General features: G+C 36.0%; 1 protein-coding gene across 2 annotated transcripts in view; it reads right to left on the reverse strand.

The window, feature by feature from the left end:
• Positions 1 to 25,158, reverse strand: part of LOC147078298 (glutamyl aminopeptidase-like) — a 76,505-nt gene that overhangs the window by 39,057 nt on the left and 12,290 nt on the right. The window contains exons 1-4 of one of the 2 annotated variants that reach the window (XM_085958328.1): positions 20,331 to 20,382; positions 16,426 to 16,665; positions 14,545 to 14,675; positions 12,265 to 12,488 (exon numbers count right to left, since the gene is read on the reverse strand). In XM_085958328.1, coding sequence (XP_085814454.1) covers positions 12,265 to 12,488; positions 14,545 to 14,675; positions 16,426 to 16,651 — 581 coding nt within the window. In that variant the 5' untranslated portion in view covers positions 16,652 to 16,665; positions 20,331 to 20,382. Of the gene's footprint in view, positions 1 to 12,264; positions 12,489 to 14,544; positions 14,676 to 16,425; positions 16,666 to 20,330; positions 20,383 to 25,158 lie in introns of those variants that run through there. The other variant, XM_085958320.1, reaches the window with a different exon arrangement.

Genomic DNA, 25,158 nt, shown 5'->3' on the forward strand with positions numbered 1-25,158 from the left:
TTCCTGGTATCGATAATGGACAACAATATGGTTTCACAAGCTATATAGCTGTGTAGTTACATACATTCAAGTAAGTATATGTATTACAAAAGTTTGCAGTCGCATAGGTAGATACTAGATAGGTAGCCATGGCAACAAGATTATTGGGTAATCGGTTAACCGGCACTTAAGCCAATTTTTTGGTTGTTATATTAACCGACACCTTTTCCGGTTAAAAGTAAAATAATCAGGTAAAGCTAGTTTGCTCCAAAAATGAGGCCATATTGATTTATACAAAACAAATATATTAAATACTTTTAGATAATAACAGTCCAACGCAAGTACTTGCGATGACAAAACTGATTAAAATATTAGTAAAAATAAATAAACTTTAAACAATCAGCCCAAAAAGTATGTAAACCCTACTTCTTCTTCTTTGACCATGTCCGGTCCTAATAAGATCATATGGGCCTCCACAGAGTGGAGGTTTGTATTAACAGATTTAATTTTTACGAGAAATGGATGTCAGCCACTTGCTCAACATATTAGGTCCATACTCTGACTCATACACAAATTGAAAAACAATATGTGTACTTGCCAGACCCAGAATTCGAAGCTGGGACCCTCGACACTATAGGGGCATCAATGACATTATTAATGGACAACGCACTCAATACAGTAGCTAGCAATTAAATTCACGCACAGCGACATTCGCACGTGTATAGGTAGACGTCACGCAATTTCCATTATGCGATATCACGCATCGGGAAATTATAGCAATATCACCTTTATTGTAATGGCGTTAGAATAGTGTTTCTAGTGTCAATGTTCATTTGAGCGAACCCGTTCGAACCGAACCATTCAGCAGACCCGACTAAAAGCATCGGGAATTTATAGCAATATCACCTTTATTGTAATGGCGTTAGAACAGAGTATGCCATTCGGCAGACTCAACAAAAAGGTGAGTGTCATGCTTATACCAGCAGAATACCAGCAGAGGCACCTAGCGGAAAAATACGAAGCTTGCAATTTGAGACATTTTTTAAAAATACACAATTTCATCGGTATTAATTAATAAATATGTATCTGAAAACATTAAAAAAGATTTTTGATAAACTTACAATAATTGTAAAAAAATGATATAAAATGTGAATTTGTCACAGGACCACATCTTATTATTACAGTATATTTGATGGTCATATTTATAATTAAAATTTAGTTTATTAAGTTTTCTATTTTTGTCGTATAGATTTTTGACTAATTCATCGTTTTAATTTTTTTATATCTATTTTAAAAAACATCGATTTTTATAAAAATATAAATCTGTATAACTTGAAATCCTTTTTTTATATCCATGTACCATTAGCGAGGGGTGCAAGATTAGTAAATGCACTCCCTAAAGACATTTTCAATGATGTAGTTTGCATTTTGTTTTTGAAACTTTATTTTATTGGATAAAATTGTTAATGTTTTATTATTATTATTATTATTATTCTTCTTCTCTCTTGTGAGAGTAATATTTGTTATAATGTAAATCTCATATTGTGAACGTCCTGAATTTTGATTTGTTATGTCCACAATTTTTTGTTTTCTTAAATAAATAAAATAAAAAAATGACCCATCTACGTCAAGAATAAGAAGATCATTTTGTTTACTAGACGAACATCACTTTAAAATTATAGAGCAAAAATATATAGACGCATTCAAAACTGTACCTATCCAAAACTAAAATACACCCTTGACTCAGTAACCGATTAAGAATCTAATCGAAATAAATATTCATCAATCTGTTGTTATTTTTAAAGACGAGAAACTGTGCATGCACTAGTCCCAGTTGCAACGTACCTACATAATATTAGTATGTACACATTGCAAAATCATTGTATTGTTAGCATAACATTATCTAAACATAAACGCAATGAAGCTTGGTTCAAAACTCAATAGAAAAAACACAAATCTCTATTTTTTATAACTATTTTTTACAACGTTTTTATTAAGTCGTATTCTTATTTGTCCGGTGGTTGTTTATCCGGTACAAATCTTGCAATCGATTTTTAACTAACTTCCCGACTAGCTAGATATTTGAAACTTTTAGAATATATCAGAACACGATGCCAATGCATTTTTTAATACTTTTAGCATTGATATACTACTGGATGAATCATATGCTTCTTAAAATGACGCCCGATTTTCAGCGACTCGGCCAATGTTAAAACTTACTGTTTATTATGAGTAAGCCCGATCTAGCTTGCATCTTACTCTAACTAATAGTCAGCGCATGACGACTTGCTCTGTCTGCTTTGGGTTGCAGCCACCCTTAGGTTCACTATTCCAAGAACGCAAATTTAGTTTTACAGCCAGGGCAATACGGGAGAAATTCGGGAATCCATGTCAACGGTCTTAACGCATTATACCTACAAGGAAATATTATAAGACGATATTCGTAATATCTTTTGTGGTACATTTTTAAAATGACACTTGTATGGGAACTCCACATCTAGTAGTATATCAATGACTTTTAGCCATCTTTAAGTAGAATTGAATTCATTTTCAGTTGATTCTGTTTTCTATAAAAAGTTATTTCGACACCATTATTGGTTGCTAGGGGTCTGGGGTCCTAGCATCTAAATTATTAATATATACGTGCGTTACTATGGAAATCAATATGACATGTCAAAATGACATTTCAGTATTATTTCTATCAAGTACACATTTTTTTGATCGTTCAAGGCGTTTAAGCTAATCAAGTCAAGTATATATGATTCAACAGAAAATTTAAAAACGTTGTATATAAAAAGTTCTTTTTATCTTGTAATTATTTAACACCTAATCGTATATTAAATTCACCTGGGTTATATTATATTATCTCTATATATATAAAAATCTCGTGTCACGATGTTTGTGGTCGAACTCCTCCGAAATGGCTTGACCGATTTTTATGAATTTTTTTATGTATATTTTTTAGGTATGAGAATAGGTCAACAAGTATATTTCATACCGCTAGGTGATTAGGGTATCTCTATCCAGAAAAAAGTTCTTTAATTTTTTTGACAATTTTTTTTTTGTATTTTTTTTATTATTTGGCATAAAAAAATACCCATAACCTCAAATTTTCATTTTCCTACCCCCATCCTCCCATTTTTTAATCGTGATTTTATTATTTTTGTATGAACAAATTTAACTGTCGTTCGTATTTCAAACAGAACGAAATTATTTATGTTGTTGAATGACAGATGACACTACGTCCGAGAAGAATTCAAGAGAAGCGTCGCGTCATTTTGACATTTCATTCGGCAAATCACAACGCAGTGCGTGCAAAATTTTGTACGATTTATTTTAATTTATCTATTTTTATGTGCGTGTATTACAGTGCACAATGCCAGCAAGACGCAAGGGGGGCCATTTGGGCCGTCGAACGAATAAAGCAACAAACATGCGAAATAGTAGAGTAGAAAGAACAAATCCAACAAGATAACAAAAACGTGCGTGTAAGCATGTCGCAATTGCGTGCACCTCAATCACAAGAGGCACGAGCTGAACGAAATCAACAACAACAATTGGAACGGAGCCAAGCGCGCCGGTTCGTAGTTAACACGTCACGCAGAGCAAATGACCGACAACGCCAAAAAGTACATCGAACATTTACATCCGCTTCGTTCCTTCGTCTCGCATTCGAGTACGAACCAGATATTGAATATTCCGCTCATCCGAAAGTGCTGATTGGTGCTATGGACAAAGAATGTCCCCATTGTCATGCGCTCAAATTCAAACATGAGTCAGCCGGGATGTGTTGCGCATCAGGAAAAGTGCAACTACCAGAAATTGAGATACCACCAGAACCATTGAACAGCTTGCTCATTGGCACGGTTCCAGATTCAAACCTGTTCCTGAAGTCCATTCGCACATTCAATTCATGCTTCCAAATGACTTCGTCTGGAGCAACAGAAATAGTTCACAATACTGCGGCAAATGGTCAACAATTATTCCATTCTACGTTCAAAATCAAAGGTCAAGTATACCACAAAGTAGGCTCATTGCTGCTAATGCCAAACGAACCACATACATTTTTACAAATCTACTTCATGGGTGCGGCGGTGAGGACATCAATCATGTGGATGCACGTTGCGGCTACAATAGCCTCAATTCGCCTAATGCCAGGCGCATCGTCGGCGAACTGGACGCCCTGTTGAATGAGCACAATGAATTATTGAAATTCTTCAAAGCACACATGCACGATTTGCAAAGTGACAATCACGCTATTGTCATCAATCCTGATAAAACACCAGCTGGAGAGCACGTACGTCGATTCAATGCAACTGTTGTTGACGACATTGCTGGAATCATGGTTGGCGACCGCACATCGACGCGAGAAATCGTGATTCGAAGAAGAAACAATAATCTGGAGTTCATCGCTGACACACACCGTTCATACGACGCCCTCCAATATCCGCTAATTTTCTGGAAGGGACAAGACGGATATTGCATAAACATTAAACAACGAGATCCTGTCACAGGTAATTCATTCATTATGAACATCATTACTCATTTTGAATTGAGAAAATGAATGGTTGATGTTTTTTTGTTTTTATCGGCGGTCATCGTCTACAGTGCTCTAATCCTCTTTCTGTCATAGATCCCATCCCCACTTTTTATTTAACAACCAAAATATTCACTAGAAATAATTTATATGGCAGAACAACGTTTGCCTGGTCAGCTAGTATATCATATTATTTATGATGTGTGTTTGAACTATTAATGGATTTTTTCTTTCCAGGAGACTTAGGTAAATTTGTTATACAGAAACACAGGTGCAATTTTGTGACAGAACATTCTATTAGTAACATGGCCCCCACATCCTGAAGCGACCCATTCCCTACCTATCGCTAAGGTTAAACGCAGTGTGATGCTCTACAGTTGCGTTTTCCAAATGGTCTTCGAGGTTTAGTTAAGGTGTATTCAGTGTATTTTTAGCGATTTTTTATTATTTTTAAATACATCCACCTGAAATATGAAGTTGTGAATCCAATCGACCAATGTATTGACACATAATCAAAAATTGCATCACAAAACCACGAATTTTAACATATTAACCATATTGAAATCAAATAGCGCCGCAGGGGACTTTTTTTTTTTAGCTTTTAGAGCAAATTTGTGATGTGTGTTTATCTCACTTATCTGGTCGATTTGCCACGTTGGGTCTCCTTTGAGCCCTGTCAGCCCCCTCCCTTGTGGGGCATGGGGGAGGAACGTATAAAAATCCAAAGTGTTTTCGAAATATTTAAGGCAATAATCATTGTCAGACAATGTTGTTTTTTTAACGACCCATACCAGAAGATAGTACTGTATTATTATTTTTTTTATTTCACACAGTAAAATGTGAAAATGCAAAATAATCAAATTTCTTATCAGTGTTCCTTTACAGTGTACGTGATCTGACTAAAAATATACAATTTTATTATACCGAGTGTTCCTTTGTGAACTATAACAAAGATAGGTATTTACAATTTTCTTGAATAGTTAATAATAATAATATATAATTTAAATAAATAATATATTAACTGAGTGAAGTAAAGCTCTTGAAACTCTTAGAAATGGCTTGAATATCATAATACTTATAATACATTTATTTTATTATTAAGATATTGATGTAATGCACAAAATGCCAGCATGTTGATTTTCAAGCAAAGCTGGTGTCATATTCTATCTTATTTATGGTTTTTTTAGAACAGTTTTCAGTGTCAAAAACGCTAGATTTAACTCCGTAAGCCAGATACGTATTTCATAAACCTGGATGCTTATTAAGAATGACAAATCAGTTGATAAACACGCTAAGTGAAAACGATAATGTCAAACTGTTTCTTCATGCAAAAATAATAGGAAATGCTGTCCACATCGTGTGGTGTTAATTCCATATTATCCACCGGGTGCTACTATGACTGTAAAATGGCACGTAACTACTGACGTCCCAAGGCAAAATACCTCCCTTAGGCAGATTAGCCCTTTCATATTAGTCTCAAATTTGTTAAGTAAATACTGACGTATTTTATTACCCATTTATTTTCGACTATCCTAAACAGAAAATGCAAAAAATCTTGAATAAATTGATATACACATTTGACATTTTCTACTAATAATTAAAAATAAAAATTATTAGCAAGTTCAAGTAAGTTACAAAGAAAAAGTCTTGGAGTGATCCGTGACGTCAGTTAGTAATTAAAGTAATACCTACTTTGATTACAAAATACAAAAGCCGATCGGCAATAATTAATAGTAGCCCAATTTGGGAAGCGCTTCAGTGAGTATTAAAAGGTCAATAGTTAAAATTTGTCTTAATTAATTATGACTCCTTTAGCATGGTACCTAGACTATGTGCGTGGGCGCTATACCCGAGAGATGCAGGTTCGATTCCTGCGGGGTGTCTTACTTTTTTCAAAAAGATTTTTTCTATTGATTACAATATATTTTTTCAGAAGTGTTTTCAAAAGCATGTAAGTATGTTTAAGAATTAGAGCTTTTCAACTGAGCCTACTCTCAAAGAGTGGTAGTTTTAGGTAAGTAGAGGTCAAACTACGATGTCAGTACTTTCTAAAGCCGCGTTGACACGGTCCAAGTACGGATCCAAGTACACGTGGATCGACTGCCATCCAAGTGACAGCTTCATACTATTTATTCCTATCCAAGTTAACTTGGATGAGTAGGACGCGGTCCAAGTAGCTTGGATAGGAATAATTAGTATGAATATGCAGTGACGTCCCTAGACAAAATGCCGCCCCTAGGCAGCGCCAAAATGCCGACCCATTTATTTTATACAGTATTTTTCATTATCCTTTCATGACTAAAATATCTAAGAAATGTTTTGTATACATTAGCGACAAAATAACTACCTACTAAGCCAAATTTAAATGCCATCTCTGCTCCAATAGAAATATTGTGAGTCTAAGGTTTCAGATACATTTAAAAATACACCTGACAACTTCCAAAAGTCGCGAGTGACTGGCAAAAATATTTGGATAAAATTATGTGTACCTACTTATAATTCAAAAATCTCCACGTGTCATTGCTGGTCATCAAGAACGTGACCTCCAAGTACAACGGAAGTAAACTAGACATCGCGAACCCAACAAAAAATACAGTCCTGTTAAATCATGTAGGATGTTAATTAATACATTTTGTTTCCAACCAGTGAGCTGATTTTTTAATTAAAGGATATTTCCGTTATTACTAAATTTAGGTAGCTAGTTCTATATATATACCTAACGATTGTCCTCGATTTTCCGCCCTTCTAGTAACTGCCGCCCCCAAGCGATGCTCAATCTGCCTACCCCCACGAGACGTCACTGTGAATATGTCTACTTGGATGGCACTCGGTCCAAGTGTACTTGGATCGTACTTGGACCGTGTCAACGCGGCTTAACGGAGCCACTGCATCGTCTGTTTTATGAAAACTGCCATTCATTTAAAAATGTATAATGATCGCATTCGTTCCTTCATAATATGTCGTCTTTTATTATGTGCCGCCCCTAAGCAATACAATATGACCTGACTACCCCCGCGGGACGTCATTGCACATGACTATTCATTCGCTCCCAATAATTTTGATATGCATGGATAGCTAGCTAGTAGGTACATGAAATATTTAAAAACGGAATGACGTCAGAAGACGAGTGATTAATTATGTTTTGTATGAATGACATGCAACAATGACATTAATTCAGGATCGGAGAACAGCTTTATCAGTTGATAATTGCCTGCTAAGCTGAAGAAACCAGTCGTAATATTATTATTTATTAGACAATGTGGAATTAAATCATGAAATTGATAAATTAGGAACAACTTTAAATAGCCTATAGAACAGTTGGAAACATAATATTTTTGAAGAGATTTCAAAATAATTATGTTCATAACTGGATCCTGTGATACGGCTCCAGATCGTACACTTCTCTCCCAGGAAGCCGAGATAAATCTAAATATTCACAGTAATTGGGTAGTGTTTTAAATCATCCGATTTCAAAAGTTAAAGTAAAAACATTAGTGAACAAATATTTTGTGATCATCGTTCACTGATAACGCGACCTAATTCTTATCCAATTGGATACCTGTCACCTGTGACCTGATGTTGTGAACTACAAACGTGGCGATAGCAGTAGTATCTACATTCATTCGGCGAGTCTGGTCTCTTTCACATTTTCCATGTTGTTTATATGGAGGACCAAAATAACCCATTGATTTCAAGGGCTACACGGGCCAAGGGGAATTCTATAACTGAAGGGTCTCATATTATTTTAATTCTCTTGTATTATATAAATCACCAGCCAATGATGGCCACGCAAAGAAATGTGTCAAATACGAGATAAAATTTGTGCTCCTCACGGACACAACCCTTTTTTTTACCTATATTTTAACATTGCTTATATAGGTTTTGTGTAACACTACAACCGACATGTTATTGTCTATAGTCATTTATAGACCATAGACAATGACGCAACGGAAATGGGACAGTTGGCATTGAGCGGATTGAGCCTTTCTATAATGTAGTCGACACACGCCACTGTTCCGTGTCTCTCACCATATCTAAATTCCAAAGTATAATCTAATTATTAAACCTTTCAACTTAAACTTAATTCAATATGACAGGCATTTTTTATTGCCATGTTACCGAACTTGATTACTATAAAATAAAATCAAGAAAATACCAACTTGTGTATTATTCATCACTGAACGAACATATTATGTCATTCACACTCAAGCAACCTTCTGAACATAAGCTTAACATCGGGGGTAAGAATAACATCACGTTCACCTTAGTTCATACTATTACATTAATGTTAAAATATCTTCTTCTATATCCATGCCATTGCCATATCCACCCATAATAATAATTATTATTATAGACACCATACGGAGAATCAAAAAAATGTCTGTCTCTCGCCTGACTCCTTGCATCTTCCCAGGTCATTCCAGCACCCCATAGTTCCGCCGTATACACTATATGGATAATATTTAGCAGTCTTCAGCAGGTTGGCACGAAAAAGAGGACAACCAATTAGAAATTCTTTCGGGGCATCCGCAGCACATTGCCGAACCAAGCCCAATGTCGCCTCTTCACCATCAGCGTGATGAGAAGCTGCTTCTTCTCGTTGCGAAGAACTGTTCTCGAAACTCAGTACACGGTTCCTTTGAGCCTTCGAGCAAGGTGCCATAACTCTCTACCGTAAAGTAGCACCGTCATAATTTAAGCGTCGAATAGGCGGCTTTTGGTTTTAACCGAGTATGTACAGTCGTGAATCCCAGACACTCTGCGTCTGGTTCAATGTTGCTTCAGCCATTCCCATTCGGGTACCGAGCTCTCTTTGCAAATTGCCATCTCCCGTGATGTGTGCCCCCGGTATTCAAAGCTGTCGACAATCCCGTTGTTTTTTTTCTCACTAATCAGAGGGAAAACTGGATTAAGATAGGTGCTACCGCACAAATCGTTGGTTTGCAGAAACTATTTGCTAACTGACGTTTAGAAAATACTCGTCTATCTTGTTCTTCTTCGGCCATATCCGCCCCTTAGTTGTAGCATCCCTATCACTCGCCTGTCTTCTTAATTCGTTCCAGGTCAAACCAGCATCCCGTAGCTCCGCCGTATACACTCTATAATTAGTATTTAGTGGCCTTCCAGGATGCCGGAATCCGGTCGGCTTGAAGAACATGCAAGCCATGTTGAGGTTCTCTTCTGGCATCCGCAGCACGTGGCCGAGCCAGGTCCAACGTCGCTTCTTCACTCTCAGCGTAATAAGAGGCTGCTTGGTGCGTTCCCTTATCTCCTAGTTGCTCCTAAAGTCATACCACCACACACCCAGTATCCATCGCAAACATCTGTTTTCTTAGTTCAGTATACGGTTGCTCTGAGAATTCGTAAGATGCCATGATTGGCTACCGTAAAGCAGCACCGTCAGAATTCAACCGTCGAAAGAGCGACTCTTGGTTTTAATCGGATATGTACAGTCGTGAGTCCCAGACATTCCGCATCAGGTTGAATGTTGCTCAAACCATTCCCATTCGGGTAGCGATGTGTACCCCCAGGTATTTGAAGCTGTCGACACTCTTGTTGTTTTTTTGTCACTGATAATAGGGAAATCTAGATTAAGACTGGTGCTATTGCATAAAACGTTGGTTTTCGGCAACTATTTGCGGACCGGCGGTTGGGAATCACTGGTCTATATTATTATATTAAAAATTAAACTCGCATTCCGTAATTGGTTAGAATTGTATGCAGTACTGGTGAAGGTTGGGGATAATCTGTTAAGATCCGACATAGATAGTGGCTAGTGCACACTAAACTGTCAGTCTTACGTATTTGTTTTCATTGAACTAAGAATACAAATTGCAGATAGTGTTGATTAGTTTTTTTTTTAATTCATGTGACCCCTGCCTAAAACAAACCATAATAGATAAAAAAAATCTGGTTCCATCTATAAAATATCTAAAATTACGTATCTATGATTTAATAACATATCTCCAGGGAACTCAGAAATAATGGGAACTGAAATACCCAACGGGTAAGGCGATAGCAGGTAACCGTCTCGAGTAAGGAAGAATTCGGGTTAAACTTACACACGTGTCAAGAATATGTTGTACGTCTAATACTGAAAACTGCTCTCGGTTTATGCATTTACGCTCATTTAATGTTGGTGTATTACACACACTATTGCACGTGCATAATGCGTGCTTCTTTTTCGTAGGACACTCACACATTCAAAAACCCTGCTTCAACGTGCTGCGTTTTTAATATAGCCAATCGGTATTCTATTTATTATCTGTTCTGTGCATATCTCTTTCCTGCCTGTTTCTGTTTCCGTAATTTTTTAGGCATTTTAATGTTAATAATGGGGCGAACACATTATTATCACGTTAAGTGCTGTCACGTGCAATCCCCGTCCTCCTTCAACGGGAAAAAAGTGTGATGTTTTCTTGGTATTTAAAATGTTATCAGACTGGTGCTGCTATCCCGTGTCACATTTTGAACCAAAGACAAATATTGTCATTTAGCAAAATCTGCCGAAATGGCCAGAACAACAATGAGGTCACCTCACGCGTATTACGCTACATCATCAACCGCACGAGTCAGTAAACGTTTTTTCTATTTTCTGCAGGTCTCCACGTATTCTTTGTTTTTAGTGGTTTTCTCTATAGATTTTCTATAAAATTATTATGTATGACTGGTGTTTACGTATATTATCTATGGTTTGCTGGTTGGGTCCTATTCAAAATATTATTCATGCCATTAATTACCATGAACCATGAATAATAATTCAAATTATTATTAAATTAGAGTTGGCACTTCCCATGCTTTAATTTGTAGATCATTCAAAATATATTGCAAAATGACGTAACCATAGATTAAATTTATCAACGTGGTGATACTGTGTTCACCACATAAACCTCCACGTGATATCGAACACATACTGAATTATGGGGGAGGGGAATGTAGTAGCGGAAAGTAAACGCGGAGGAGGGTTTTAGTTCAAGAAACGACCGTAGTGACGTAGAAGATTCGATATGAAAGTAGCACTGTAGACTATAGAGTATCGACACACAATCAAAAATTGCATCACACAAATACAAATATTAACATATTAACATTATTGAAACAAAATAGCAGTAAGAAGAACTTATAGAATTGACAACAAACGAAGAATTAAAAATTAAATTCAAGAATGGCTGGGAGATGGCTAATTGGTTGACCAAGAATTTTGGCTGCAGAAGCGAATCTCTCAACTGTACCCCGGGTTATGGTCGGTTGTTCAACGATTTCTGATAGCATTCCCATCGTCGTATTTGTGAGAACGTGGATTTAGTGCTGTAGCAACGTTGCTAACTAAAAAGAGAAATCGGCTGCAAGTTGCTGAACGCGGCGACTTACAGCTGTTTTTGAGTGAATTCGAGCCTGATGATAACAAACTCGTCGAAAATCATCAGATTCATCCTTCACGTTCGATAAGTTTTAAATTCAAAGCCTTCTTTTAATGTTAATAAAAAATACTCCTAAATATGATTAAGCATGAGTTTTATTTCCTCTCATTGAAACATTCTTTGATCTCAGAAATAGGATATGGGTCACACCCTATCTATCCTATCCATATAATAATACATGTTTACAAATTATATTTACAATAACTGTTTTTAAGATACGAAATAGATGGTAATGTAAAAAGGTAAGTTGAAAAATATGGGAGGCACTAGATTTTTTTTTAATCTCAAAGTGGGTGGTGGTCGAAATGAATATGTGTACCTACTTACGTTTTATTATTGACATCACTGACATACAGGCCAACAATGCCTTCCATGCTTCCTTTGTATACAATATGGATAGTGTGGTTTCCTGGCAGTAGTTCATTATCACAATCTATTGACAGGATCTCAGTATCATCATTGGAGAGTTTATAATGAGGAGACATCGCTTCGCCGCCAGGTGATGTTATTGTAATTTGAATAATAGCTAAATTATGGCTGTGCAGCAATACCTATAAACATAATATATATACTAAATTAATGGGTCACATTATATAAATTACGTCACAAGATATTCAGTTTTTGAATCCATACCCACCCACCCCCATCGTCACATTGCATCACAAATCTTTTACCCCCCTATCCATTTTTTTATTTAAAAAAATGATCGATTCTATTTCTAGCAAATTGTTTATATTCTAATATTAATACTATCGACCGAAGGTACTTGATGGAATTTGAATTTAAATTCTAATGGATTTAAGTTTTGTACTTTTCCATTTGAGTCGTTTTTTGCGACCCGGGTTTCGCCTTTCGGCATCTTCAGGCACCATGTACACTCACCAAAGGCAAACAGCTTCAACTATTCATAATTTGTATTTTTGTATTTGTTGTGACCTTTGACTTGATAGGTAGGTAATTGAGTTTTTACCTACTTTATTGTATTGATTTATTATATAAGCTAGAGTTAAGAGTGTTCGTTGTCAGAGTGTGTTTGCCTTTGGTGAGTGTACACGGCGCCTGAAGATGCCGAAAGGTGAAACCCGGGTCGCAAAAAACGACTCAAATGGAATAGTACAAAACATAAATCCATGTTAATATTCTGTTAGTTTTTCGACTTCATATTTTCTACAATCATTCATATGCCATTCGTCATAAAATATCATATATATTATTAGACCCCCTCTTCCTTAGGGGATAACTCCATAATATAGATGACGTCCAGGGGCAGGGGTCCAGGATTTAAGCCGTGGAAAAGGTCCCAAGAACCAGTCATAAAGGTACAATATTTCAATATAAAATAATTTGTGTCAAGAGCATTTCACGGATAGTATTTTTTTATATTATAATATATATATATAATTATATATTGACCCACGATGGCCGCGCGGCTTAAGCGTTGGACTATAATAGCGTCGTGGGTCCCAGGTTCGAATCCTGGATCTGGCAAGTAGGTATATTGTTTTTCAATTTGTGTATGAGTCAGAGTATGGACCTAATAGGTTGAACAAGTGGCTGACATCGGTTTCTCGTAAAAACAAAATCTGTTAATACAAACCTCCACAAAATCGTGTTTTTTTGTTTTTTGCCGTTGCCACTATGTATTTTCTATAAGAAAGTTGTCTGTTATCTATGGTTGGGTTCTGTTCAAAATATTATTGAATTTATAGATACTTGTTACTAGGTTACTCCAAAATTGAATTTACAGACACCGTGTTCGTTCAAAATATTCGGCAAAATGACGAAACCATAGACTAAATATTTGGTCACCGTGATAGCGTGACAGTACGCGACATGCATCTCAATATAATCACAACTTTTGAGACATATATCTATGCTTCTTATAAAATAAATATTATACCTCTATTCACGGTTAGTATGTTTTACCTATGAAATATCTTTAGGTTATTAGTTAATAATTTAATAACTTTAAGTAATTCGCCACTGACAGGGAACTCAGAAATAATGGGAACTGAAATACACAACGGGTAAGGCGATAGCAGGTAACCGACTCGAGTAAGGATGAATCCGGGTTAAACTTACACACGTGTCTAGAATACGTTTAACGCCAAATACTGAAAACTGCTCTCGGTTTATGCATTTACGCTCATTTAATGTTGGTGTATTACACACACTATTGCACGTGCATAATGCGTGCTTCATTTTCGTAGGACACTCACACGTTCAAAAGCCTGCTTCACCATACGGCGTATTGAATATAGCCTATTGGTATTCTATTTATTATCTGTTCTGTGGCCACTGATGTTAATGGGTCGATGTGATAGAAAAATATAGTCCATAATATTTCAGGACTGCATCCTAGTAATATATACCACTAATACTACTCGCCCAGAGTAATAAATAATAGCATATCGGTAGTCATATAAATTGTATTACGTATTGCTATCTGAAATTAGCACTTCAGTGAGATTATGATAAATATTCTGATTGCATGAATAAGCTTTCTGATACAATCTTTAAAGCTTTCCATAAATGGAATGCATATTATTTTCCTTGTATTTACTTAGCGACAAAATATTATAATATTATCCAACTCAATTCACTTACCGATTTAGTTTTTTCTAACACTTTAATCACTATCGTGATGTCTCCTTCAAATAAATCTTTCGACAGCTTCGGTTCTAGTATGATCTGATACGCCAATGGAATCACGTGGGAAGATAGCCGATATTCTTTAACTGAAAAAAATAAACAAAATTAATAATACAACATAGTGGGTCTAGGTCGTCTAGGATGATTTGGCGCCGGGACAACTGGGCGCCACGCAATCGAATGAAATTTAAAAATAAATAGACGTTCGTGAATTACTCACTATCGTGACCCACGATGGCCGCGCGGCTTCAGAGCATACATACGTGACACGGCAAATAATTTTCAACAATAGGCGGGACAAAATTTCGCACTCGTCGCCAATCGGAGAGCTGTAGTCGAAGTGTGAGCACGTCAATATGTTTTGTGATGGAATCGGAAGAATATATTCTTATATCGTGTAAAGATGACTAAAAAGGTTACGCATGTACTCGAAAAAGAAAACATGTCAATGGATATATTATTATTACTACTAATATAACAATAAACATAACATTAAATGTACGCAATGTATGTCACACAGTCACGATCTTTTTAAATCATGCCTCAACTGAAGTATAGCCTTAAGCATCGGCCTATAGCGTCGTGGGTCCCAGGTTCGAATCCTGGGTCTGGCAAGTAGGTACACATATTGTTTTTCAATTTGTTTATGAGTCAGAGTACGGATCTAATATGTTGAGCAAGTGGCTGACATCCATTTCTCGTAAAAACAAAATCTGTTAATACAAACTTTCAGTCTGTGGAGGCCCATATGATCTTATTAGGATCGGACATGGTCGAAAGAAAGAATTATTATGGGTACTTTTAAAATATATATTTAAAATTATTATTCATATTTAAATTATTATATCATTATTTTAATAGGTACTTGATGAGAAATTGTGTTCATTGAGCAGCCAATTTCAGCCAACTGATGTCGCAACCATGCACCTTAGTGCTTAAAGAAAGAGTTTTAGAAAATAAAAATAGTCTTGAGTTGCTCTGCCGTCATTTATCTTTAACGACATGAAGTATCCTCTGTACCCGTGTACTGAAACTGCCGAAACAGAGGAGTTAGGAGTTGAAAGTGATGAATCTAAGGAGGGATCGGAATTATTCCGTCCTCCATATGACGCAGCAAATTTTTCAAATGCCTCAAGGTTAGCCTTAGTTGATAACAAGTCGGCCTGGCCAATCGGGCCCATGTGTGGACGAACACTGGCATACAGCTCATGGTCTTATCGATTATCGACACACAATTAAAATATTGCATCACACAACTACAAATTTTTAAATGTTAAATGTTTTAATTAGCGCTGCATGCGACTTTTTTACCTTTAGCAAATTAAGTTATGTGTATTTGTCTCATTTATCTGGTCTACCCCCGCCAGGCTCCGGGCCCCCAGGCTAGAGCCCGGCCCCTTGTGCGGACCATGAAGTATACTGTGCAGACTAAAGATTATTGTTTTTACTTTAAAAAGCAGGACTCAAAAAAAAACTATTTTTGGGGCATCATCAATTTTTTTAGCGGCCCTCGTAGGCCAGTGCATCAGGCGCTGGCCTTTTATCAGAGGGCTCCGGATTCGATTCTCAGTGAGGTTACAATATATTTATGTTATGTGATTTTCTGAAATCATGTGTGCTTGGTCACCAGCGGCAAACTGTCACGCATTCTTCACAGTCAGGCATTGCACTGATAGTGCGGTGCAACTGCAGTACAATGCGGACCCTCGGACCAGGGTGTTAGTAGTGTTGAAAAAAGATTAATATTATATAATTTTTTTATACTTTATTTTTCATATTTAAGGGATGTATAGAGTTTGAAAAGCACTAGTATGTATACTAATTATTTTATCTTACTGGTTGGCTGTCCTGTTTGTGTAGTTTCTTCAGTTACAGTGGTAGGAGCAGGAGTTGTTACGGAAGTAATGTTTTTTATCAGATCTTCGCATTTTGTTAGCCTTTCGAGCCGATTGCTTGACTCCACGGCCAGCGCGATCGTCGCAACAAAAAATGTGAATAAGAGGACGCCGAGAAACGTCAAGAATTTGTTCTCGAAGACCCATTGCAGGATCCTCTGAAGCATGCTTGCTTATTATTCTGTAAAAAAGTAACATAATTAATTGATCATCTTTACAATGGTTTTTAAAAGGCCCGCCCCAAGGAACTCGACCGACCCCGAGAAAAATCGCCTTCCCCCCATTCCCATTAAACATATCCTATTCATTTATACGCCCACGATGGCCGAGTGGCTTACGCGTCAGCTTAATGTTGTGGGTTCTAGGTTCGAATCCTGTGTCTGGAAAATAAACATATTACTGTTTTTAAATTTGTGTTTGGATTCAGATTCAGAGTATGGATCTAATAGGTTGAGCAAATGGCTAACATCCATTTCTCGTAAAAACAAAAATCTATTAATAACTGCTCAAAAGAAAAAGAAGAAAATTTCGTTTGCAGAAAATACATGAAAGATTGAAAGAACAAAATAATAATAAATAATCAAATTCTAATCATATTTTCTTATTTCCCCAGATAAGTAATATAATTGTGCATTTCTTTAAATATTCCTGAGTTTAAAGTACCATGAATGGTACTGTTTGGAGTTTAATTTTAAACTAAAAATAAACACAGCTGAATGCAGAACTATTCTAAGTTACATTTGAATTGTTTTACGAGAGAGTTCTTTGAAACAACTGAAGTCATATTCACATCATATTTTAGTTGGATTATTGATGAAAAAAGGGTGCATACACTTGTCTGCATGAATAATAAATACTTAACTAAAGTAGTCTGTTTCAAAAAACTTTTCTGCAAAATATTTCAAATGTGAGTTAGAATAGTTCTGCATTCAGCTGACGACTCATATTTTGACATGTGGGACAGCGAAAATTATCGAAGTCGATATAGGTACCTGTATTTAACTTTTTATGTTAAGCGTGTGGTGAAGTGAATAATAAATAATCTGTACAACAAAATAACTTCGCTAAAACATATGTTTGTTATACTTATTGGTTTCTGTAAAAAAAATATGGCAGTTTTTGTTTGGTTTAGGAAAATATCTTTGTGAAGGGTGAAATATTATTAAATGAAAACATTAACGGTTTAGAACCACCCTAAATTCACCCACTCTCGTGCAATGAACATTTCGTTCATATTAACGAGACGGGCCTGTTTTAAATCAGCTGCAAGTATCATATCTTACAGACCGGACAAAATTGAGGAATGGTGTTAACCATACCTCTAACCATCTTACACAAAGAGGACCGTTCATGGCAACATACTGGGTAAGCCAGATCCTGTCTGGCCATGGCGACATCGCAGACAAGCTACACGGTTGTCGTTTTATAGAACATATTGTGATGGAATCAATGACATTATTAATGGACGACGCACTCAATACAGTAGCTAGCAAGTAAATTCGCGCATTCGCATGTATAGGTAGACGTCACGCAATTTCCATTATGCGATATCACGCATCGGGAATTTATAGCAATATGACCTTTATTGTAATGGCGTTAGAGCAGTGTTTCTAATGCCAATGTTCATTTGAGCGAACCCGTTCGAACCGAACCATTCGGCAGACTCAACAAAAAGCATCAGGAATTTATAGCAATTTCACCTTTATTGTAATGGCGTTAGAAGAGATTATGCCATTCGGCAGACCCGACAATAAAGTGAGTGTCATTTTCTTTTCCAGATGATTCGTCCATATTAATGTCATTGGATGGAATGCACACGTGGACACGACCATCAAGACGATGAGCTCGTCCTCTGAGACTGCCCACTAATGGGATCCGACCTAGCGGAACTATTTGCCAGTGACCAAGGCGGCCTACTTTCAAACCATGGTACTGAATTGCGAAGTACGATGGAAGTGTTATTAATATTATTAATTATCTTCGAATACAATTCAATGGCCTGTTCGAAATACCTTAAAGTAGTAGCATTTATTTCAATGTACAACAATCATCTATTTCTACAAACAGTGGTTGGGCCAATTATGGTGGCCGTCATTTATTGTTTCTTTAATTATACTTATTCATTTTTACTTATATGTCACTTGTATCACTTTCATCATCGCTCCCTTAATTACTATTTGGTACCTAAAAAAAGTAAGTAACAATATACAGTGTAATACAATATTGCGAATACAATAATATATAATATAATAATATTTTTATAGAAAGCGAATGTATGTTTTTTTTTTCACCCATAAATAATAGATTTTTGTTGGTGTGAAAATGGTTTCAAACTCATGTTTTAGTTAAACGTCACTTGTACCACTTTAATTCTCATTAAAACAATTAATATTGTATATACCTACAATTTTAAACTATATATACCTATACCTAAACCTTTTTGACAATCCACGATGGCCGCGCGGCTTAAGCGTCAGCCTATAACGTCGTGGGTCCCAGGTAAGAATCCTGAGTATGGCAAGTACCTACACATTGTTTTTCAATTTGTGTATGAATCAGAGTATGGACTAGGGATTCCAATCCCGGGATCCCGAGCTATTTTCGATACTTATGAATCCCGGGATTGATAAACATAATCCCGGGATTTCGGGATTGATTTTTTTTATCAATTTTTATTGAAAATAAAATAAAAGCGAAAATATAACAGAAAAAATACTTTTAATACTTTGGACGCTAAAGACGCGCATGCGCGTAATTGCCAGGCGGCCGATCGATGTAATTAACGTGCATTTTAAAGGGGGAAAATAAAATCTCATTATATAGTTAGCAGCGAATGCGTTAATAAAAAATAACTACATTAGAAATAAACTGAGTTTGAATGAAGTTTGATTTATACCCATGTGTAGGTTGCCGATTCATTTTATTTTTTCACATAAATTATTAAAAATGGAAAGATTGGAAAAAAACAATGCTTCGCACTTTTAACAATGTAATTCCACCATGATATCATACGTTTTACGGCAGTTTCATATTTGGCTGACTAATTATATTGAAGCGGAAAGGCCATCTACGCCATGATTATTTGCTTTACTATTTTAAATCTCGCTAATCCATTCATTAAGTCTTTACTATCAGAAACAGCAATTTTATATATTTATTATATTACAATATTATTTACTCCATTAAACTTATGTATTTCCAAGATTGAACGTAGATACACAATATTAACAATAAATGTCTTTAATAGTATAAATTATACTAGATTTATTTTTGACCGATTTTATCAATGTTATGTGTATATATAAAAAAATTATATTAACAATGGAAAAAATGCCAATCCCGGGATTGTCAAATTGTAATCCCGAAATCCCGGGATCAGAATTTTGGCTCGGGATTGGATTCCCTAGTATGGACCTAATAGGTTGAGCAAGTGGCTGACATCTATTTCTCGTAAAAAACAAAATCTGTTAATACAAACCTCCACTCTGTGGACGCCCATAATAGGATCGGACATGGTCGGAATAAAATATACAGCACAATCAACATGCTTATAATACCATTTCGATTTCATACATTACAGTAGCATAGATAGATACATATGTGGTGCTCCTAACTATTTTTTTAATTATATATAACATATATTATTTTAATCCTCAGTACGTTAACTATTGCATTCAATTATTATTATTGACTATTTATCAAATTGTTGCAATTACTACCTACAGATTTGACAAAACTAGAGCCCACTTCTTTACAGAATTTGCCACTTTTTAAAACAATCACATCACAAAACACGTCAATTATTTTCACTGTAATAATATATTTTTTATAAAAATTAATTCTTACTTATTGTTTATATTCCAAAAATCACGGTATATTCACTTATGAATCCTTTTATAGAATGTTTTAGAATCGACATAGTGCCATATTATCACCTCCGTATATTACTTTCACGTGTTTTTACTCGTATATTGGTGAGCTTAGATAAATCCCGATAGCTGATAATAATATTACGATAAGACAAAAACAGACAGATAAAAAATATTACTTTTAAATATTGGTTTTGTGGATGATAAAACTACCAGTATTTTAGGTTTCGGTACCATCTTTTTACACCCATATAAGTTCATAATAAAAGTCATTCGACGCTACTTTAATTGTTTTGTTATAATATATATTTCTCCACCGTTAATACATTGTTTAATATTAAAACTGCTTCCGTTAAACGCGCCATTTACAATTTATTGTATAATCGATACCGATCGTAAATAAAATATGTATGTTTCTCTTTTTCTTTCCTTTGTTATTTCGATTGACACAAAAATTATGCTTGTGCCAACATTAGTGTTCTCTATATTTTTATACGGAGTCGAGTCATGGACCCTGAAGGCAAGAGAGTGGAAGTCAATTGATGCCAATGAAATGTGGTGTTGGCGCCTGGAGAGACTGGTGGTTTTGGGTGGCCTCCAGGGAAGGCGAAGCAGAGGAAGAGCGTGTGCACGCTAGAGCGACCGAGTGAAAGAACTGACTGGGGGCACCATTCATTCTGCTCTGAGAAAAGCGGAAGATCGAGAAGGATGGAAAGTGTTGGTCGCTCAAAGGATGGAAAAATTAAAAAATTGTCACGATCCTCAGCCATGAGTGTACGACCAAGAAGAGTTATTTTTACGCTGCTGAAGATTTTTCTTCGTTCGACCATTTCCGATCCCAATAAGATCATATTATTGGCCTCCACAGAGTGGAGGTTTGTATTAATAGATTTTGTTTTTACGAAAAATGGATGTTAGCCACTTGCTCAACCTATTAGGTCCTTACTCTGACTCATGCACAAATTGAAAAACAATATGTGTACTTGCCAGACCCAGGATTCTAACCTGAGACCCACAACGTTATAGGCTTAATTTCAATAACATTAGATTCTAAAATAACGACATGAAGGCGACTTTGCAACCTTATTGGATTGTACGTGGAGATCATTATTCATTCTTGAGTAAGCCTACGTGATTGACAGCGGTTGTATGTAGGTGCGAAACCCGCTATTGTCACCTCACCACTCCACTGCTGCTATCTGATTCCTTTACCTACTTGCGACGAATAGTTGCAAACACTTTATTTTAGAGGAGTTTTTTTTTGAAACTTCGAAATGTGAGGTATATAAATTATACTTTGTTATATTGGTACCAATATGGTCTGTAATTTGTGTAATGATCATCAATATTCATCCAGTATTTTTTTTAGTTATACTGCAACATTTTTTTAAATCTATCTCAGGTATTACGCACTATACCAGTGATGGCGAACCCATGGCACGCGAGATGATTTTGCATGGCACGCGTTTGAAGAGAAAAAAATAACTATAATAACAATAAATGACAGATCGGATTGTATAAAAAAAAGCAGGCAAATACTCTTCAAGAATAAGCATTACGCTTAATTAAAAGATATAATTGCATATGTCGGTCTTTAGACTTTATGCCTCACACATAATATTAACGCATTAACCTCATCAGGCGGCGGGGAATGCCGCGCCGCGAACCACTAATTTTGATCGATTTACAATGCTTGAGATCACTGTAGAGAGAGAATGCCAGATCTGATCGGAGCATTTCTGGTGTCAATTTGTGCGTAAAGAATCAAACTAATTAAAACATTAACACACATTTTCATAGGTACCCACAAAAATGACTGCACTAAATAAGAAACAAAAACTTGACGAAGCTAGTAGTAGTAATTCTCGCAGACAGTTTCAAAATTGGTGGACCGAAATATTGTATGGCGTAATAGAAAAAAGTGATAAAAATATATGTGTGCTATATTCTGTGAGTGGTATCTAGAACATCATCATTTTTAATAGAAAGTTATTTCCCCCATAACTGCTTGGCACGTCAGACAGTTGAAAAATAATATTTGGCAAATTTTGGCACGCGTACGTAAAAAGGTTCGCCAACCCTACACTATACTATGGGTGCCGCTTTTTCATTCTTAGCCTTCACGATATTTGTATAAAAGTTTTTTAATGACATAACCTAAATAACAATAAGATTATGCTATTTCTACAAAAAATATTTGAACGACTTAAACGAAAAATCTGAGTAAAATTGAAAATTATTAATTATCATAGTGATTCAATAACACGTGCTTTTCAGAGTTATCGGGAATTTCCGATCAACCTATTGACGATGATAATGCGGAACAAATTTAATTTGGAATCCCCGAAATGTTATCAAATCTTTGTGCTATCAAAAATATAATACTTGCACTTTGTATAATATTACTGATTTATTATAGTTACTATAATATTATACCAATAATTAATTATGTATTTTTGAGCAACCTTTTCGGAAAGCTATTTGTCGTAATCTATTTAGTTTAGCTCAATAATTATTGTATCTTTTATTACGTCAAGTGACTGAATAAAGTAAACCAAGATGACGTTGTCCCAAATATCGTGTTTTCTATAATAACCCGTATTCTCGAAATGTTTGCCAACCATTATGGCAATGAAGTATCGCCCACTCCATTATCTCCCATCTTCAAGACTCCGGGGTTGAGGAGGTATCAGTAAGCACATTCCAGTTGTGAAGGGTGGAGGTAGGCTGTTAAGATCTGACATAAATAGTGAACATTAAACATTGTTTATGTCATACGTATTTGTTTTTATTGAAATAAGACTATAATTTACAGATGCAGTTGGTTAGTTTTTAAAAATCAATTAAACCCTGCCCCAACCAAACCATAATAGATTTGGTATATTTTAGGCGATCCGATAAAATTGTGCACACATTTTCGTTCATACTTATTGGTTTTCGTTGAATTAGAAATACATAATTATTACATATTAGGTGTGTTGTTGGTTATTTTTTTTTTAATTCATTAAGCCCTGCCTAACCAAACTATAATAGATAAATAAAATATTATTTAATCTATAAAATATTCAGTTATGTATGATTTGATGACATAATTTCAGATATTTGATAAATCGACGAGTATGTTTTGAATATTATCTATTATGTTTTGGTTTTGGCAGGGTTTAATTGAAGACGAGTATGTGGCTTAAGCGTCGGCCTATAGTGCCGTGGGTCCTAGGTTCAAATCCTGGGTCTGACAAGTACACATATTGTTCTTCAATTTGTGTGTCAATCAGAGTATGTGTAAGTGGCCGACATCCATATGATCTTATTAGAATCGGACATGGTCGAAGAAGAAGATGTTTTGACTACTATCTATTATGTTTTGGTTTTTGCAGGGTTTAATTGAATAAAACTAACCAACGCCATGTGTAAATTGTAGTGTTAGTTCAATAAAAAAACAAAAACGTATGATTGACAAAGTTTAGTGTGCACTATTTATGGTGGATCTTAACAGCCTACCTCCATCGTTCGCCACTGGCACATTCAGATCCTGGAATGGAGCGTATGGGCCTCCATAGAGTGGAGGTTATATTAGCAAACTTTGGCGAGTTATTCGAACAATCCATTGGTAAAAAAAAACAGCATGCATTTTTGCCAGCCTCAGTATCGAACCCGCGACCCAGACTTCATAAATTAGGTATATATAATCCGGATAGAGGCAATGAAGAATCACTCTCAGGGATATAATTTGAATTGCCCCATCTCCACCCACCATGTATATGCAGCCGCGGTTTGTGCACAGCCACCTTCCATGACGCTATAAACGTGTCAGAATGAAAAGATTTTAGTGCCACACTTCCTTGTCCCGAAGCGATGCTGCACGGGACTGATATAGCAACCATGCACTTTAGTGCTTAAAAAGAGTTTTAGAAAATAAAATTTATTGACATGAAGTGTCCTCTGTATCCGTGTACTGAAACTCTGCCGAAACAGAGGAGTCAGGAGTTGAGAGTGATGAATCTACGAAGGAATCGGAATTATTCCGTCCTCCATATGACGCAGAAAATTTTTCAAATCCCTCAAAGTTGGCCTTGGTTGATATCAAGTCGGCGTGGCCAATCGGGCCCATGTGTGGACAGACCCTGGCAAACAGCTCCTCTCGGTCGGATCCCGTCAACGGGCAGTCGATGACATGAAGACGTGTTCATCGTCTGATGGTCGTGCCCACATGTGCATTCCGGCACATGTTCTATCAAACGAAAACCATGCAACTTGGCTGCGAAGTCACCATGGCCGGTCATGAACTGGCTTACCCAGTGTGATGGTATTAGTTGTCTTATTTGAAGCCTGCAGAACACATCAGATACGTTTGTCGTCCCTTGGTGGATGCCAACCACCTCGACTGCCATGTATCGCAGTCGCTATATTGTAGACCAGGGGCGGGCAAACTTTTTGGATGGAGGGCCAAATTCAAGAATTCAAAATGAGCGGCGGGCCGCAAATAAAATACAATTTTTTGATATACACTATTTATTATCACGAAAAATAAACATTACAAAAAAAATAATGAGAAGAATGAAACTGTTGTAATTTTTTTTTAAATTCATGTGTTAATTTTGTAGTTGATATTCTCAATACTGCTTGTAAATAGGCATCGGAGATATTTGATCGTAAAGAATTTTTATTGAGGTTCATGATTGAAAATGTTTGTTCACATTTATATAGGTTGATCCAAAAATAACGAACATTTTTCTTGCATAATCTTTAAGTTGGTCGAATTTGTCTGAATTAAGAGCATTGAAAAATTTGGAGATTTCTTCTCG

Source organism: Rhyacophila brunnea, unplaced genomic scaffold (genome assembly GCF_057557595.1).
Source record: "Rhyacophila brunnea isolate RB1 unplaced genomic scaffold, BYU_Rbru_1.0 scaffold_11, whole genome shotgun sequence".
NCBI lineage: Eukaryota > Metazoa > Arthropoda > Insecta > Trichoptera > Rhyacophilidae > Rhyacophila > Rhyacophila brunnea.